Consider the following 18,085-nt stretch of genomic DNA (forward strand, 5'->3'; position numbering starts at 1 on the left):
CCTTTTATGTCAGGAATGAATGACTTGAAAACTATTTTTAAGGGATAAAATAACAGAGAGAAACAAGTATTTTAACACATGAAATTGGTCCAAACCTTTAGCTGCAGAACTAGACAGCTGCTTATTCTTTAGATTATTTATGAGATTATTTTGGGACCATCATCCTTTTTTGTCACTTGTTTCCAATTTGTTGACCTATAAAAAAAGAAAAAAAGAAAAAAAGTAGTAATGAAAAATAATCTATCCTGCCTGCTGAGTGATAATGTGGCCTTCCTGCCCCCCACCCTTCCCCTCCCTGGATAGAGATCCCAGCCCAGCAGTGCCTCCAGCAGTTGGTGCACAGGCAGGTTTTCCAGTTGGAGCATCTGGCTGGCTGGTTGGCAGCTTCTGTGGGGCTGTCCCCTTCTTGGACTGATGACACAGCTCTGGGGCTGTGTCCCCTTGAGGAATCATACCCAGTGCACTTCTGGGTATGACCTCAGCATAGTGTGGGAGCTCCAGCACTGCTGCTTTCTGCTGACCCTGAGGCTGCCAATCCCAGCAAAACCCAGTTTGTGCCAGTGCTAATGGGTGGGTGTTCTGGTGCCTATCTATCAATATCTGCATCTGTTTTCTTCTGAACTCCCAGACTGGGGCATAACTTTGCTTATATCAATGGATAGTAAATGTAGAGTGACCTGCAAGACTCAAGGCTGAATTTTGATGCACTTGATATCATGGGGTATTTATACCTCTGGAGACATCATTTAATCTATGGGGCTATTTGCTGAATTCAGGTTTAGGGGTAGGAGTCCCCCTACTACCCTAATATCATATTTGTTATTCTGTTAGTGATTAAGAGCAGCTATGTTTGAACTTCTATTTTGAAGATAAAACTCCCTCCTGACCCCCAGTAGTAGGGTTTACCTCCAAGGCTGGGAGGCACTTTAGTCTTTTCTCCATTGCTTGCTCATCTATGTGGTCATTCTCCAGTGCTGGTGAAAACTATTGAACCTGCTCAACCAATAACCATCAGGCAGTAATGAACCTATATCTGATGTAGGCTCAGATTTGAACAGACAATTCAGACCCATAAACTTTTATCCTTGTTAAGTGTTTGAAATAAGGAAAGTACCCAGAGACTATCTAAGTACTTTTTATTGTCCTTTCTGAGCCAGCCTGTCTATTAGAAATTCTCATGGGTCATTCCAAAGACAATGGTGATAAACGAGGTTTCAGCATGAGATAAATTTATATAAACAGAAGTGACTTTTTTTCCATATTCTCCACTGTGCACATGCACACACACAGATTTTCAGGCTCCTCAAAGATTTACAAGTGTCCTATGTGACTGTCACAGACAAACTTCTTTAAACACTTATTTATTTAAAAGAGAAACACACTTACAGGAACATTACAGGAACCACTGTTTTGAATGTGATGCCCCTGAGAAATGCAAGAACACTGAGCTATAAAAATTAATCATCTATATTTGACAGAACTCAATCATTTCTCATTTTCATTTTCCAGGCACCCATGGAGTTTTATTACTGTCAAAGGAAATCCCTCCTCTTCTGTTGAAGACCACATTGAATATCAAGGTAATTCATGCACAAAATGCTGTCTTAATGTTATGTCTGGAAATTACTGGAGTTACAGCTGAGATTAATTTGATCAATGGTGTTTTCACTTGACACAGCATTGCATCAAAGCTGTGAGCCACTGATGGTTAGACAGATTTAATTGGATACTCTCTGTATGTGTTTTTCCTTCCCATTAATGCAGCTGAAGCAGCCAAGTGTGGTATTAACCCCTGTTATCCAAACCCTGAGAAAAAGGGTGGGATCCTGCACGAGTGTGAAACCGAACTCAGAAACTGCATATCTTAGACACAAAACTGTGGAACAAACCCAGCTCATGCCAGCTGAAAATTCAATCAGTGTATCCTATATTGGTGGCCTCAAATACTCCTGTGAAAACATTTTCTTGCAAGCTGAAGACTTTTGAATCTGTGTCTTTTCATGACATTTTCAAGAGCAGCTAACAACATGGCTTGCTGCAACATCAAATAAAAATAGCAATATATTACAGATCACTGGGACTTTTATCCTCTTTTGGCTTTGGAAGATTTTTCCTCCTGATTGTCCAAGAGGTTACAAAAGTGTCTGAAGTCTCACTCCGAGATCAGTACATTTTCCTGGAAACTGTGCAGAGCTGATTCTAGATAATATAACCAAAATTTGCAAACATGCGTGTAGACCATAGCCTTTTCAGTTTTGCCTTTTATCAGCTGCATTCTGTTATTTTACCAATGTTTGTTTTTTACAGGTCACAAAGGGTCAGCTGTGGCAAAAGTATTCAAACTATTCAAAGCCGAAAACGGGGAACATTTTAATGTCTCTTCGACTAGTGAGTGGGTTCAAGGTAAGGATCTGTGTGCCATGTAATTTGGTGGTAGATAGTTGACAAAAAGGGTGAATCATCCTTTTTATTGCAATACTTTTCCATTTGGGAAGAGCAGACTTGCAAGCTGCTATTTACATCAGCACAAACCCAAGCAAGGAGCAGTCAGAGTTTCTTTCCTCAGTTGTCTCCAGAGCATTCTGAATAATGGGGAACCTTTTTCCTTTACTGCACTGTGTATGAAATTCCATCTCTTAGATCATAAGAGATCACACAGAACCTCTCAGTTCTTTTGACTGCATCATGTGCATGTTTCAGACAACATAGAGTAACTGGTCATGACCTGATCTGACGATCAGAAAAGGCAGCTAAGAAGGACACAGGTATCCATGCCTATTAATAATGCTCATACTACATACTCTAGTTATGTAGGTTTTAATAACTCTGCTTTCCCTTGGCTGGTTACGCTTTGTAGCATCATTAAAAGCCTCTGACAGACTGGCAGGAAGAGGCAGGAATCAGGTCATCAGTGAAGAAACTTGTGAATGATATCTGAGATCATATTAAGCTTCATGTGTTTTTGCTGCATTCATTAAGCTTGACTTTCAAATCACTTTTCTTGTTTGCACTTGTCTCCAGATGTAGAATGGACAGAGTGGTTTGAGAAGCCTGATAAAGTGAGATCTAAGGACATGGAGAAGCTTTCTGACTTCAAAGCTGCTCATCCTGACAAAATCTGTAGGCAACCCGTTGACATCCAGGTAGGTTAGCTTACCACTCACTTTAGAAGGGCAAGTCCTCTTTAGACTGACACTGAACCCCAAAATTTTACTGAACCCCTGATTATTTTACTGCTCTAATACATAACTGACAAGATCTGGTATCCAGTCTTGTATCATTCTGAGACAAAAGTCCTGGCTTCTGGCATGAAAAGGAGTACAGATGGGGTCATGGACAGCACAGATGCTATCATGAAATATGTGATTCCTGCTGGAAGATTAAAAGGGAAAAACACATAAAAATTTCAAAGTTTTTGAATGGTTCCAGAATGGACCCTACCTAAAAAATTAATCACACAAGGTAATGAGATGGTAAAGCTACCAGCTGTAGCAGATTGGAAAAAATACCTGTGAGCTTGTAGCCATCTCTTTTCTCTGTGGAAAGAAATTTGAATGCTGTTTGGGGCTAAACATTATAATTATGCCACCAGGCCAGCATGATGATGATGAAAAATCACACCTTTTCTGAGACTGCCAAAGCCTCTTCAAGGACAAAAAAAAAAAACAAACAAACAAACCAAAAAAAAACCCACCAAGCTTTTTTTTTTCCTTACATTCACCATATGTTTTTTACATCTACTTGAAAAAAATGACTGCAGAAGAATTGCCTAGAAAAAAGATAATAAAATGCTTCATATCTGTCAGAGGCTGAACCTAAGGTTCCTGGGTATCCTGAACCAGTGGAGTTGGCCTTATTCACAAGAATGTGGCTATTGAAATAAATGGGAATACTGACAGTATGAGTGAAAGTTTCCAGGGCCAGATGTTACAAAGAATCTCCTCTTGAACAGAAAGGGAAAAACTACCCTATAATTTTCTGCTGGGTCTTAGCAAATCCCCATTCATTTCTCCTTCCGTATACATATATTAGAAGTGACAACTTAGTTCAAAACAGGGGTCAGATGTTTGTTATGATACAGGCACTTCAAGCATCTTCTTGAAAGAGAAACAAGAGAGATATTCTTCTGCTCATGAAACAAACCTTGCTCTTCTCCTTTTGACAGTCTGGGTTTTTTTTTCCCCATGTATATTACAAGTGAAACAACCTTTTTTTCAGTTCAGACCCTGCAGATTTTAGGGCAAATCCTCAGGCAGTGTAATCTGCTGTTGCTCATTGCCTTCATAAAGTTACACAGCTTTGTACCATCTGGCCTGCTCCAGCTCTGCTGCATACAAAACCCCTGAAGATTTGATGATAATAACAGGAGAGCAGCACAGCCGTAGGCACATTCCTTCTGCTGATGGTGCTAATCCCATACGTGGCATTAACAGGGAAGGTCTGTCTGAGTGAGAGTCAGGATCAGACCCTTCATTGAAAAACAGCTTTTCTCCTGGTGCCCTGTGAAAATGCACACGTTATTTGGGCTGCCCAATGCCATGCATCACATTTTTGTGAAAGGCTTGAGAAGCGCAGGCTGTAGAGATGGACTGTGAAATTTAACATGACCCTGAGGGGTGACACTGCCCCAGCAGGAACACAAGAGAGGCCACATATTGCAGTGCTGCTTGGCTTGATACAGCCTTTTTTTCCTCAAGGCAGCTCCACAGACTGGTAGTTGTATATGATACTGGTAGTTGTATATGATACAAGGCCACCTCTTCTTGTTCCTTTTGAAGCAATGGGTATCGGAGCAGCTTTTAATGCTTTTTTTTTTCTTAGGGAGACTGATCTGTGCAGAGAAGAAATAAGATCTTCATCTCTTTCTTCTGCAGCGTTCAGACCACAAGCACTGAAATGAGTGCTGTGAACAGGCTTGAAACCATGAGGTCATTTGGGTACAAGCATCTGTGTCCTGGGTTTTTATCTGCCCTCAAACCAATGGCAGGAGAAAATATAGGACACCAAGGCAGATGTTAGTGAAGCTCAGAATACTCCTCCCAAAAAAGCACATCATCTTAATATAGATACAGGAGAAATGCATGCACCAAGCAATAATTTGTGGAGCTTCTTCATAAAATAGCTGTGCCTGAGCCCCAGCTGCAGTGCTAGCTGGGTAAGACACAAAACAGCCGCCCTGTTTTCTTCTATAACTCCTGTGCAGGGCCCAAAAGAAACCCTCTTGTGATGGCATGGATGTTTTGGTGAAATCTCTTTGCCTCAAGCATTGACCTGTTTTATATTTCAATTCTCATTCCAGGCAATGACGCTTGATGGAGCAAATTTAACAACTGAGGTTTTCTACAAGAGTGGCCATGATTACAGATTCCTGTGCCATGGCAAGGACCAGACAGGCGAGGGCTGCAAGAACTACAGAGTCCGGTTCCTGTGTGGCAGATCTGGTATGTGCCCCACAGCTGAAAAGCAGACCAGGCAAAAGCAGAAAAAGTGTCATCTGATGCCTGGCACTTGTTCAGTCTAAGAAAAACTTGAGTGATTTCCCAGGCTAAAACATTGGCTGGGCTACTGACGTGAACACAGATAAAAGTGACTGAAGATTTATCTCAGGAAAAATTCCTTAGCACTAACAGAGGCAACAGGGTGGTGCCTCAAAAACCCAGCAAGGCTGTGGCAAATACCTGGCAAGTCCCTTCCTGTAATATCTTACCTCTTGCTGGAGCATTTTAGGATTAGGTGTCAATCAGAGTGTGTGAAGGCTTTGAAAGCCATCCTTTGTTTTGTTGTTAGTGAGTCCAACACCACTGCCTAACCTGGTCATGTTGTTAGGATCTTTTGGTGCTCAGCTGGCAGGAAAAGAAGGGTGGAAGGCAGTTGTTTTGCTGGAAAAAACATTCATTACGTTAAAAGACCACTTGGCTGATGGAAACAACAGTGCCCAGAGCCCACAAGTGGTGCTGCGAAGTGGGTGTGGTGAAAATGAGCCACTAAGAGTTACATTTAAATTTAGTCCTGGGGATAGTGGAAAATCCACCTGCCTGCAACTGAAGGAAAATACTTTCTTGTTTGCTCACTTTCCAAGCCAAAACCAGTAAAAAGCATGTTTGGAAGAGATAATTATTTTTCGTTTCATGAGGAAATAATCTTTTTTTTGGTGGCATTCCAACAAGAATTTTCTGATAAGGTTAACCGAATTATTCACCTTTCCATTTTGGCTTTTCAGTGAAACCAAAACTTACAGTGACCATTGACACCAATGTGAACAGCACCATCCTGAACCTGGTGGATGATGTAAGCTCATGGAAACCCGGGGACAGGCTCGTGGTTGCAAGCACTGACTACTCCATGTACCAGGCAGAGGAGTTCCAAGTCCTGCCATGCAGAACCTGCAGACCCACCCAGGTCAAGGTAGCAGGTAAGGGGCTTCATCTTGCCAGGCTGCTGTTATCATTTGTACTGAGGTAACTCCAGTAAGAACTGAAAAGGTTTGGAAAACACCTGAATTTGATGGCGAGTTTTTAGATGCTCTTGGGAAAAATATTTTCCTTCTTGAAAGCCATTTCATTTCCTTCCAGTGCTTTTCCATCTTCCCTTTTCATAACCGAATCTATTTTTTTTCCCTGAGCACACTATTAAATTGACATATTTATTTAAGAAAAACAATATAGGTCATGTATTTGAAATGTTCAGTTATAAATAACTGTATTTAAAAATTTATCCCTTCCTAGAAAGCAAGAGATGAGCACAGCTGGTCTGAAGAGTGAGCTAGGACAGGGGCAGACCATGAGAGGCTATGAAGTAATGTGTGGCTGGCTATCTTCCTGGGAGAGTTACATCTGACAAGAACTCTAATCTTACATTTTAGAAATACTGTTTTTTACTACTGAAGCTACTGTTTCTCTTTTACTGCCTCTCTAGACAGCATTGCTTAGAGGTGATGTATTAACCAAACTTTTCTGGCTTCACAAGACCAGCAAGTTTTCCTGAATCTCAGCCCTAAGGGAAATGGAGCAGCAAAGTACTGCCAGGGCTGGGCTGAGCAGGACCAGCAGGAACCTTTGCACAGCCTCAGCATTGTTCTCATGAGGGTGCCCAGATCAAATCCAGAATAAATTGCTGTTGATGAAAAGACGTTGCAGTCCAAAGATTGTGAAGTGTCCTTCAGGTACTAAATCAAATTAAGTAGCATAACCATGATGGGGTATTACTAATTACACAGACTGCTACTGATCTGAGCACAGAAGTGAAATCCAGAGTGGGAGATTTGCATCTCCACTTTAGTCTGCGAAGTGGCTTTTTCCTTCTAGAACTAGATTTTGGCACATTGATAAACAAAGCATGGAAACACCACAGGTATAGATAAAGGACTTTTGATTTTATACTTTACAAAGGCAAAAGTTATTTTACAGTATAAAAGTTGTGTATAAGAGTTTAAGTATAAAAGCTGCATGTAACAGCTGAGGCTGTATTTCAAAGGCAGCATCTGCCTGGAGGTAAATCATCCATGTTACATTATCATTTGTTTGCACATTGGCAATTACTCTAAGCAGAGGTTTTGTCTGCACTTACAGTAAGGTCTTTCTGAGAAACCATGAAAGCATTTGGAACATCCAATACACCAGGGAGCTTGCTCAGTTCTGTGAAATGAACTACTTCATCATTATCTCTGATGCAACATCTTCTGGAAGGTACAAATATACTTCCTTTGGCAACTGCCTCCCGGCAGAGCTCTAGCCATTCATTGTTGGATGGCCTGAAAGAGAGATGCTCATCAAGCCAAGAAAAACCTTATTCACAGTTTGAATGTATCATAGTCTTATGACTTTACATGAGTAGTGCTTTCAAAGACAACACATGTCCAAGTTGAATATTTTTCTTGAGCAACTTTTGAGCTATTGGAAAAACTGTACCAGACTGGTATGATACAAGTTGCATCAAGAAGATGATCTTGGAAGATTGTCAGTAAAAATAAAGATGACATATGAATATTTCTCTAAGGCTTCCCATAATCTAATGGATCTGTGAAATTAATGTAATTACCTTTATCTTCTACAACAGCAACTAAGTTAGTTGAAGGAAATGAAGACAGGATTAAAAATAACACAAAAGTTCATGTGAATTTCAAGTTGAGAAGCAGTGGAAACACTTGTTAAAGTAATTGTGCTCTTGGTCTCCAATTACTCTTCAGGAGAAATAGGACATTCCTTTTATTACCACAAATGACATGAACACCAGGGCCAAAGTCTGCCCTTACTTATATCCAGGCAACTTCACTGACGTCAATGGGATTTCACTGATTATATAAATCATGGCAAAATCTGGTCCAGGAATAAAAATCACATCCAAATTACTTGTAACAAGAGTACAGTCACACTAGAAAATAATACAATTTGCCTGATTCTAAGTTCAGTCTAGAAGAACCAAAACTTGGGGAAGGCTGAGATCTCCCATGTCTTTAGGAGCCAGGAGGTCTCTGAGCTGCGCTATGGTCATGGTATAACTCCACCCATTGCCCCATGCCATGGCATGCAATTAGCCAGAATAAAGAGCTCTAATCAGCCAGGGGATTGGTATTTCCATGCCTCTTCCCCTCCTTGATGCCTGTGGCTGCCTGCAGCCTGCACAGGTCTGCCTTTTTTAACAAAACCTAAATGTCTGGTCTGAACTGCTTAAGTCTCTGTTTAAATAAAAGCAGGAAACCTCTTCTGTGTGAACAATTTGGTGTGGTAGCCACTTGGCATACCAAGGTTTAATTATAATTGATGCTCTCATCATTTAATAATATTTTAATAGACATGGTTTAGCACACTGTGCCAATAAGAAACTCACTAGTTAGTTCATGTCCTATTTATATTTGATACTTCCTGCTGAAAACTCATGAATGCTTTTCTTGCTAGAAATGGATTGATCAGGATTTGGTCTTTTCAAAGCATCTGAAGAGTGTTAAGACTCTGTTCCCATCAGGTTTCAGTAGGATTTAGATGTCTAACTGTGAACTTTTGCAAATCTCAGTGCAGAAAGCAAGGGAGGGCACACAGTTACTGATCTTGTGCACTCCTTTACAGGAGGAGGACAGGACTCTCAAAACTGCTGCTCCCCTGAGGAAGTGCAGTTTGCATTAGGAGTTAGCTCTTCAGATCCTGCTCCCCCTCAAACAGTCCCTCACTTAAATGGGACTTTTTTCACCATTTGCCTCCATTGTTTAATTATTTATTATTATTTTTTTTTTTTTCATTTCTGTGCCTACATTATTTTCCCTCTGGGAACAGATTAAAACTGTTTGATCTTCCAGCTTCACAAGGTCTGGGGAGGGATGACTGTACAGGGCAGAGGGAGGGAGGAGGAAGGAAGGAAGGAAGGGTTGTGTTGCTATGATAGAACTGGATAGTAGGAAAGATCAAGTATTTTGTCTAGTTTCCCTGGGAAACAAGTCTTATCTGCATCTTGGTTGCTCTGTATGAAGTTACTACCAGTGCTGATAAGTTTCACCATGGAACAAAAATGATGAAATACTCTTTTGTGCTCCTATATGCTCTTGATAAAGCATGAAAAAACTATTTGTGCCTGGCATAATTACTCCAGTTATCCCATATACTGGTGAATCTATGATTACAAGCAGACGTATCTTAAATCCTGCTTACTGGGTTGCAAATACTATAGAGATAGGGAGTTTACTGTGATCTTGTTCATGCAGAGAACTTTGAATTAAAATGTAAATACATAGTTGTCTATCAACTTTACAACTTCTGTCAGCATCCACCTTGTACTGTAAAGTTGGGAGAAGTTATTTTGCTATCAAAATTCAGATACTTTTAGAGATTTAAGGGGTTATGTTCAGAAGTTGGCATCATTTTGGCTGGAACTTGCCAGAAGCTCTCTTTTTAAGACAGCCTTGAGGTGCTTGAGGGCTGGGCAGAAAATGTCATGAAATGGCCCCTTCAGACATTCTTTCAGAGCTCTGGCTCCTACCTTTGGGCATTGACTGGAAGCAGAGTTGAAAGAGGCATATTCCAATGTACACAGCATTTCAGAAGGGCTGAGTTTGGGCCTGATTTAAGTAAGAATTTGGCTTGTCCACAACACCTGCCTAATTTTCCTATCCCTGCTGCAAGAACTTATATGTCAAGATAAGAGTGTAAAAACAAGGTCATAGAGAGAAAACCTCTCATATGTAGAAGTGTGTCCGTGGATTGCCAAGTAGCTGCTTCAGAGAGAGGGCATAAGGTGGGACAGGAATGGGCTGTGTGACACTGTCATTGGGATAAAACACTGAGACCTTGCAGGGACCTCTCAGTGCTCAGTTAAAGCTGGGATGAGCAGGTACACGGCCCTCAGTCCCCATCGGTCCTCCTGTCACACCCATCTGCAGCAGCAAGGTCCACTCATTTCAGGCTTGAAACAAACAGCTGCAGAGGCTTTGATCAAACACAGCATTTAAATATAAATTTAAAGATAGTAGAGAGTGAGAACTCAAACAGCAAATGGTGTATTTCCAGCCTTTGTGGGACACTGTGCAGGAGCCTGAAAGAGAAAAGGGAGGAAGGGCTGTAATTATCCAGCAGGAATTTGTTCCAAGAAGGCTTAGTTAGCACTGAACTCCTTATAAAGTTTCATATTTTCTGCTATATGTCTTTTAACTAGAAACTTAATTTTCCATGAAAAAGTTATGAATTCAAGGAATATTTATTTCTGAAAATGTCAGGTTGTACTGCATGACTCAGGAAGCTGGTCAGCTCACCCAAACCATGATGCCTTTATTACAGGCTTGTGGCTCATGAATGCAATAGCAAACCCCAACAAGATAATTCAGAATAATGAGCATTTGACAGGATGCCTGCATGAACATTTGTTGGTTATTAAATATAAGCAATAGGGGCATTACCACCACTGGTGACAAATATTTGGCAGAATTGCTAAATCTGAGAGGTCTGAGCTGGTATCTACAACGACTTGCACTGATTTTAAAAGTGCCCTGAAGGATTCACTGTCACTGGATTATGTGGGTTGAACAAAGAAGTTTGTGTTCAGCATTTATTAAAAAAAAACTTGTTTAGGAAAAATGAAAAGACTATGAGAGAGAAGGTCATAACCATCGAGAGCCCAAAAGAGAACATTGGAGAAAAAAAAAGCCATGATCATCTTAGCTCCACTTTATCTTCACCAAACCCAGACCTTCAAGTGCCTGTTGTATTTCTGAAAGGGAAGTTCATCAGTCTGGGTCATTTAGAGCCACAGTATTTAGGAATGTGTGAGTGTACCTGGGATGGTTTGCAGAGAAATCTGTATAATTTGCCAGAGCTGAGCACCTTTCCACATCTGTAGCAGCTGAAATACTTTTAAAATCCCACCCTTTTGACGTCTGATGAGGCCCAAGACCCAGGTTTCATGGTTGGGTACAAGTATGGCAGGTTTTCCTGGAGCTTTGTACAGTTTGGAGAGACTCTGCTTTGAATTACTATGTTGACAGAAGTGTGCCCAGATCATCTGTTTATCTTAATGCCTACTTTCTTTTAATAATAACCTTACTTTTTAATAGTCCCTGTCTTGAGTAATAAGCATGAAAATGTCCTCATATTTTGCTGAATCAAGACTTCTGTGAAGCAAGCCTATACATTAAAGAAGTTGTTCCCTGCAAATTTATGTTTTGCTAACTGGAGGCACTGGTATGACAAACAGAGCAGCAAACCCAGGGCAGTTTTCCCAGTCCCTCACACATGCCTTTTGTGGGTAGAAATAATCCATGTCACTGCAAGGCTTTGTTTGGTTTAGATTATAACATGGCACAAGCTTAGATTGCTCATCTGTCTGTGAGGGATGCAGCAAGATCAAGCCCAAAGGAGGAGATGGTGAATCAGTGACCCCTGGGTTTGTTAGAAGTTGGGCAACCGTAGGCATCAGCTTTGATGCTGAAGCAGCAGACACATTCCTGCCGTGTTCACAGCTGAGTGTTGCTTTTCTTAGTATCAAAACATTTCAGTGCTGGTTTGCAAACCCCTGGCTTGGGTTTGCCCATGTTCTGTGCCCAGGATCTCAGATATCACAGCTGCTCCTTGGGAAGGCTCCATGAGCTGGCTGTGAGCTGCAGCTGAACTTCTAACCTGTAGCTCTGCAGACTGAGACACTCCCATCCCCATATGAACTCCCTGAACTCTTTTAATGTTTTGGGTTTTTTTCATGCCCATCACTAAACACACCCCAGCGGGTTCCTGGAAGTGCCACACATCTATAAATGCACATCATGGTGCTCCTGGCCCCCTGGGATGTGCCTGTGGCTGGTTTCCAACAAGCATTTACAGCACCTGAAGGCTCCTGTGCCAGGGGTTGTCTCCTTTGAGCCCTTTCAGAAGCACAGGCTCCCATTGCCACAGGGAGCTTGAATTTCTGGATAACTCAAGGAGAGATTTGTTTTTCAAAAGCACTGTTAAATGAGCTATTATTCAAAATCCACTTTTACACTGGAAAGCAATTGGTTTCCCTCTGCTTTTATCTCCAAACAAGTCAAGTCAGCGAAAGCACAAAGTGGAAAACATGCACCCAAGAAGTTATATTTAGAAACTGGTTAGTCTGTAGTTAACATTCCTGTCAGTGCTTACACTATTTTGCATGTCTGGACTGGTGTTAAATTAAATTAAATACATGCAAGCATGACATTTATTATTCTAGAGCTCAGCACATGAATAACAAAACTGCCTATCTAATTTCACTGCTGCAAATCCTGGAGATGTGGCTTCTTGAAATAGGATGTTCTTATGATTATCTGAACTTCTTCCTGAATTCCAGTAAATCAAGGGAAGGTCAGCTCAGGGGAAAATGGAAAAATAACAGCTTAAAACCCAGCCCATATTGAGGGGCTCTCTTGTTTAGCAGACTCACTTGAGGGTCCAGCACAGAGCATCCTCACATGGAAGACACTCACTGAAACATTTTTTTTTTCAGTGTATGTGAATAAGGGTAGAGCTGCTGTGTTTTGGATGGGCTGAGTCTTGTTTTGGCCACACACCTACTGGCCTCAGGCTAACAACACAGGGAAGTCCAGGGTCTCTCTAGGAAAGCAGTTGCAAATGTGGGTCAAGTGCAAACCCATAGCCCCTTCCCTCTGGTTTCTGGGGCTGAGCTTGGAGCTCAGAGGAGCCTCCTCTTCCCACTGCAGCCCTGGGTAAAAGCATCCACCTGTCTAGGCATTGCCACTTCTCTAGTTTATGATTTTTTTTGTGTGATCTCTTTATTTTGAGGTGCCAAGGCAGAGGGCTCACGTAGCAGCATGAACCTCATCCTGCAACACAGCAGTCTTGGAGCAAGGCAGAGCACTCACCCTTCCCAAATCCCAATGTTGCCATCAAGTTACACAGCTCCCAGGTCCAAGAGAAAGAAGGAACGAATGGTGTTTGCTTATCTTTGTTATAGAGTCAAAGCATCTTGTTTGGGTTAAACCCAGGACTGTTTCAATGTTCAAAATCCTCCCCTCAACTTGGCACCTCTCCTTAAGCATAAAGTCCTTCCCAGCTATAGCCAAGCTTCAGGCTTGCCATTTGTTTCTAATTACTGCTTTGAATGATTCCATTGAAATTACATACATGCAAGTGTAGCATTCCTTAAAGATCAGTGTTTACTTAAAGAGTTTATTACTTATTTTTACTGGAATAATACAGAATGTAGTCAGTAAGGTGAACCTTTTCTCAACTGCATTCTCTGCAGAAAGCTGCGGAAGGAAGGAGGGAGGATGAATATGTTTGAATGAAATTACAGCAAAGAGATTATTTTGCTTTCTAGTCATCCACACTGCCTGGACTTTTTGGTCAGGCCAGGGAAAACTTTCTGTGCTTGGATTCCTCCGTGGAGCTGTGTGTGTGTGTGTGGAGGTGGTTCTGGGCAAGCTGGCTTGGGAGATGTGGCTTGGGGTAGATGAAAGTTCCCATCACCTCCAACAACACCAGGGCAGAGGGAAGTGTTGGAAGCAAATTAGAGACATGCAGACAGCTCTAAACTTGAAAAGTTTAGGAGGGCAGGCAGCAGGAGGTTTTGCAGCCCACAAGCTGGATAAGGGGTTGCAATGGTCCCAAGCCACAATTTCCACAAGGCTTTCTGTCCAGTCCTCTCCTTGCTTAAATGAACAGCTATGGTGTTAGCAGGATCAGACTGATGCTCACCTGTAGGTAGTGCTGTGGGATCTGAACTGCTCCCAGAGTCTCACTATAGGAAGTACTGTACTAACCTTGGGGATTTAGATTTTTATTAGCTCCATCATCAATTTTCTTTGCACTGGATATTCCTACACAGCTGATTGTAATCCAAAGTAAAAAGATTTTGAGCGATCACAGTCCCTTTCAAGGTAGGAAGTGTGTTTTGTCTAATAGTCTGTTGATTTAAGTCCCTGGCTAAATGTAACAAGACCAAAAATCCCACTTCCTTTATTGCAAATGTCTCACAAGACGTTGGGTTGCACCTGTGCTCCAGCCTTCTCTCCTTTGAGGAGTCAGCCAAGAGTTTTTGCTGACTCAGTTAGTCCTTTCATTATCATGCCAAGCCCACCGCAAGAAGCACAAGGGGAAAGCAGCAGTGTTGGCAGAGTAACCCTGAAACTGGATCTTGTTCCTTTAGGGAAGGCCACATACCTCCACATGGGTGAAGTCGTTGATGGGGTCGATATGCGAGCAGAAGTGGGGCTGCTGAGCCGCAATGTCGTGGTGATGGGCGAGATGGAGGAGCAGTGCTATGAGTACGGCAACAAGTTATGCTCCTTCTTTGATTTTGACACCTTTGGGGGACACATCAAGGTAGGTCTCCTTGCACCTTCCTCTGCCCAGCCCCACCTTCACATACCAAAGAAGCCAGGGCGCAGAAAAGCAGAAATCCCCTGTGTCAGCTGCTGAGTAAACAGCCGCTCCCCATGGTACAGCAGACCCACCCTGCTTCTTCTGCCTATCCCTGGGCTTTGAAGTGAACCTCACATCCCTGGAGACTCTGCTTAGCCAGCCAGGCTGGTACTCAACCCATCTGAGATACAGTCTCCACATCCTGATCCCAGTTTTCCCTGGTTTCTGGTGGTGTTCAGCCCATAGAGTTTATTTGAGCCCATCTGACTGAAACTCATGGTAAACTTTAAATGTTAAAGGTTTTCTTTATAAAATTAAGTCAAATGTGGTCACAGCAACTGTGGTGGGATTAAAGAGCAGCTATGGTCCCCTTAGTCGCCCTGATACTTCTTTCCTTCCTCTGCAGCCTTACACTTCCTTCTGCACAGAAAATCTCTCTAGCAGATAACGTGCAACCTATCCTACCCCTGTATTCCCCTCCTTCTTGGCCTCAGCAGTCTTTTATGTTTTTAACTGTTGTTCTGTTATTTTCTAGATTGGTCTTCATTTCAAGGCTACCCATATCGAAGGTTTAGAACTGAAATATATGGGCCAGCAGACCATGGGACATTATCCAATTCACTTCCATATGGCTGGAGATGTGGATGAGAAAGGAGGCTACAGCCCCCCGACGTATGTGAAGGAGGTCTCCATCCACCACACCTTCTCCCGCTGTGTCACAGTCCATGGATCCAATGGGTTACTGGTAAGAAGCTCCAGCATCTGTATGTCTACATTAGAGATCAAGGCACCAGTCAAAATATTTCTTCAGAGCATGAATTGTTTCAGAGTGATATCTTTTATTGTAGAGCTAGTGTCTGACATCTCACCCCATCCTGACCATGTGGAATATGAATAGGAATATTCCAACCAGCATGAAAAAGTAGGAGGCCAATGTGGCCCCTGTAGGCTGCAGGAACATAGAGTGGGCAGAACTTTTGTCTGTGAGCTCTGCAGACCAGCCCAGCTCTAATGAGTAGCTGGATCTATCTATAGACAGAGAGCTTGCTATTTAAAGAGGATAATCAGAGAGTTTAAGTGTGCTTCATCTTTCTTGTAATGAAGGTTTGTGTTTGCAGTGCCTTTCACAACATTAGCCACTCAAAGAGATTGGATTTGTCAGAGTTGCCCTAGAAAGCAAGAAATCCTTCAGGACAAATCTCTAAAATAATTATGTTTACCAGACAGGTTGCGGCACACCAGAGATGGTAAGAACACCTTTAGATTCTCTCCAGATATAGGGGCATCTTTTTCTTTGGGGTGAGGATGCCAAGGGAGAACAACACTGTCTCCCTGAGCATCCTGGCACATAACCCCAGAAGGCTTTTCTCCCTCTCATCACATCTCTGGTGGCTTCTTCTTATCCATATTACGGAAATGTGCAGAAATCTATTCCAAAAGCAGACCTGCTAAAAGTTTGAAATAAACATCAGGTTTGACTTGAAAATTTATCCCTGTATATCACCTCGAAGTCTTAAAATGAAAGATTTCTGTAGGCAAAGGACTCTCACTCGTTCAATGAGATTGCAGTGCCTTCCAAAAGGAAACCAGATATAACAGAGTTATAAGAGAGGAGGCACAGGAAGTTTTAACCTGGATGGTCACTATGCATCAGGAGTTCATAATCATAGTACTGCTGTAAAGTCTCCCTATCATCTCATAGCAGGAGCTTGTAAGAAACTGTTTTCCTTCAGCTTCTTTGGGTAGTAGCACTTGTTTTCAACACCTAGCTAAGACATTATTTTTGCCCTTTACTTTCTGGTAAAGGCTTCCTCCTTCACTGACTCTAGCATGTGGAGGGCTTGGTCTTCCAGCCTTCCTTTTGGCAAGGGCTGCAGGCTATGACCTCTGAAAGTGGTAATATTGGAAAATCACAGGCATAACTCACATGGGCAGGAGCTGAAGAAAGGGCATTTAAATTGCAGCTCCAGAAGCAGAGCAGCTTTTACCTGCTATTTATAAATCCGAGGTTTTGGTTTTGAACTCCTATTTTTCTAAGTTTATACCATGATCCTGAAAAGACAGCTTCTGAAGGAAAAAATACATCCTACTGTATAAACTGTATAAGTCATTCAGGGTCATACAGCATCTTCCCAGCTGGGCTCAGCAGGAAGTCCTGTGCAGAGTGGGAAGGCAGCATCATGGGATTCATCTGCCCCACACCATGGGCTGCTACCAGTGGCACCAGGGACACATCCTCTGGCTGCACAGGGGTTGCTCACCTGTTGCTGAGCTGCAGACCAGCTAAAGCCCTCTCTCTGGATCTAATGCCAGCTCTTTATTCCCTATTGATTAGTGATTGCCAAATCAAATAACCAGAGCCTGGCTTTTCAAATGGATTGATATAGAGCGTTTGGAAAGAGTTCTGTCTGTTGTGTTTTCTGCAAGTGACAGTTGTGCCATGGAAGATCCATGACATAGGGATTCCTTTGCTCAGGCACGTCCAGCCAAGATGTCATGATGAAATTTAGACAGGCTGGTGTAGCTGATGAAAGCAGCTGGATTCTCTTGCTATTACTCAACAGCCACAAATCCCTGGATGACTGTGCTTTGCCTCCATGACAAGGCTCCCAGGAGAAATGTTAGAATTTAGGACATAGAATCTCAAATATTAGTTAAGAATTGAAGCCCTGTTGATAGTAGTTTATCAAAATATTTGAGTACCAAACTCTACTCATAATACTTTATTTTTTTAAATTATTAGTTTGACAATATAATTATTGCTGACAGCTGCAAAGAAAGCCAAGTGAAAGAAAGAAATCTGATCAAGTTTGTTCAGTTGCATCACACATGATTCAAAGGTTGCATCACTTAAATGTTTTGTTGTTGTGTGATAGAAATCTGCAGTCAGCAGGTCCAGGCCTTAATTTATCAGATGATCCCACCACAGTCTCCTCATCTTCTTTCAAACTCTGTTTTCCTTCCTTTCCTCTTCCTCCTTCCCCAGATACAGTCAGACACCCGCTTCAGTCCCTAATGACTGCAATAGTAATTCTGTACATTTCCTACTTGCCTCTTATCTTCTTTCTTGGGCAGCACTACCTGTCTCTACAGGCACGAACTCCATTTGTGCAAACAGCAATGAGCTCCATCTTCCCCCAGGTAACATCCAGTCTCTCTGAGATCAGGTCAGCCCAAAGCACCCTGCTGAGGGAAAATTTGCCTTGATGATGCACATAAATCACATTTTGGAAACAGCCATACAAGAAACCTCAGCATAGCACAGCACTTAATGA

The 18,085-nt window shown here is 42.1% G+C and overlaps 1 protein-coding gene across 5 annotated transcripts in view; it reads left to right on the forward strand.

Annotated features, from left to right (window-relative positions):
- The window catches only part of CEMIP (cell migration inducing hyaluronidase 1), a 110,054-nt gene that overhangs the window by 64,585 nt on the left and 27,384 nt on the right, over positions 1–18,085 (forward strand). For all 5 annotated transcript variants that reach the window (XM_071754372.1, XM_071754374.1, XM_071754370.1 and 2 more), the window contains 7 exons: positions 1,510–1,580; positions 2,308–2,403; positions 3,022–3,143; positions 5,300–5,441; positions 6,221–6,412; positions 14,596–14,771; positions 15,346–15,555. In XM_071754372.1, coding sequence (XP_071610473.1) covers positions 1,510–1,580; positions 2,308–2,403; positions 3,022–3,143; positions 5,300–5,441; positions 6,221–6,412; positions 14,596–14,771; positions 15,346–15,555 — 1,009 coding nt within the window. The remainder of the gene's footprint in view (positions 1–1,509; positions 1,581–2,307; positions 2,404–3,021; positions 3,144–5,299; positions 5,442–6,220; positions 6,413–14,595; positions 14,772–15,345; positions 15,556–18,085) is intronic.

The sequence above is a fragment of the Heliangelus exortis genome, chromosome 11 (assembly GCF_036169615.1).
Source record: "Heliangelus exortis chromosome 11, bHelExo1.hap1, whole genome shotgun sequence".
Classification (NCBI taxonomy): domain Eukaryota; kingdom Metazoa; phylum Chordata; class Aves; order Apodiformes; family Trochilidae; genus Heliangelus; species Heliangelus exortis.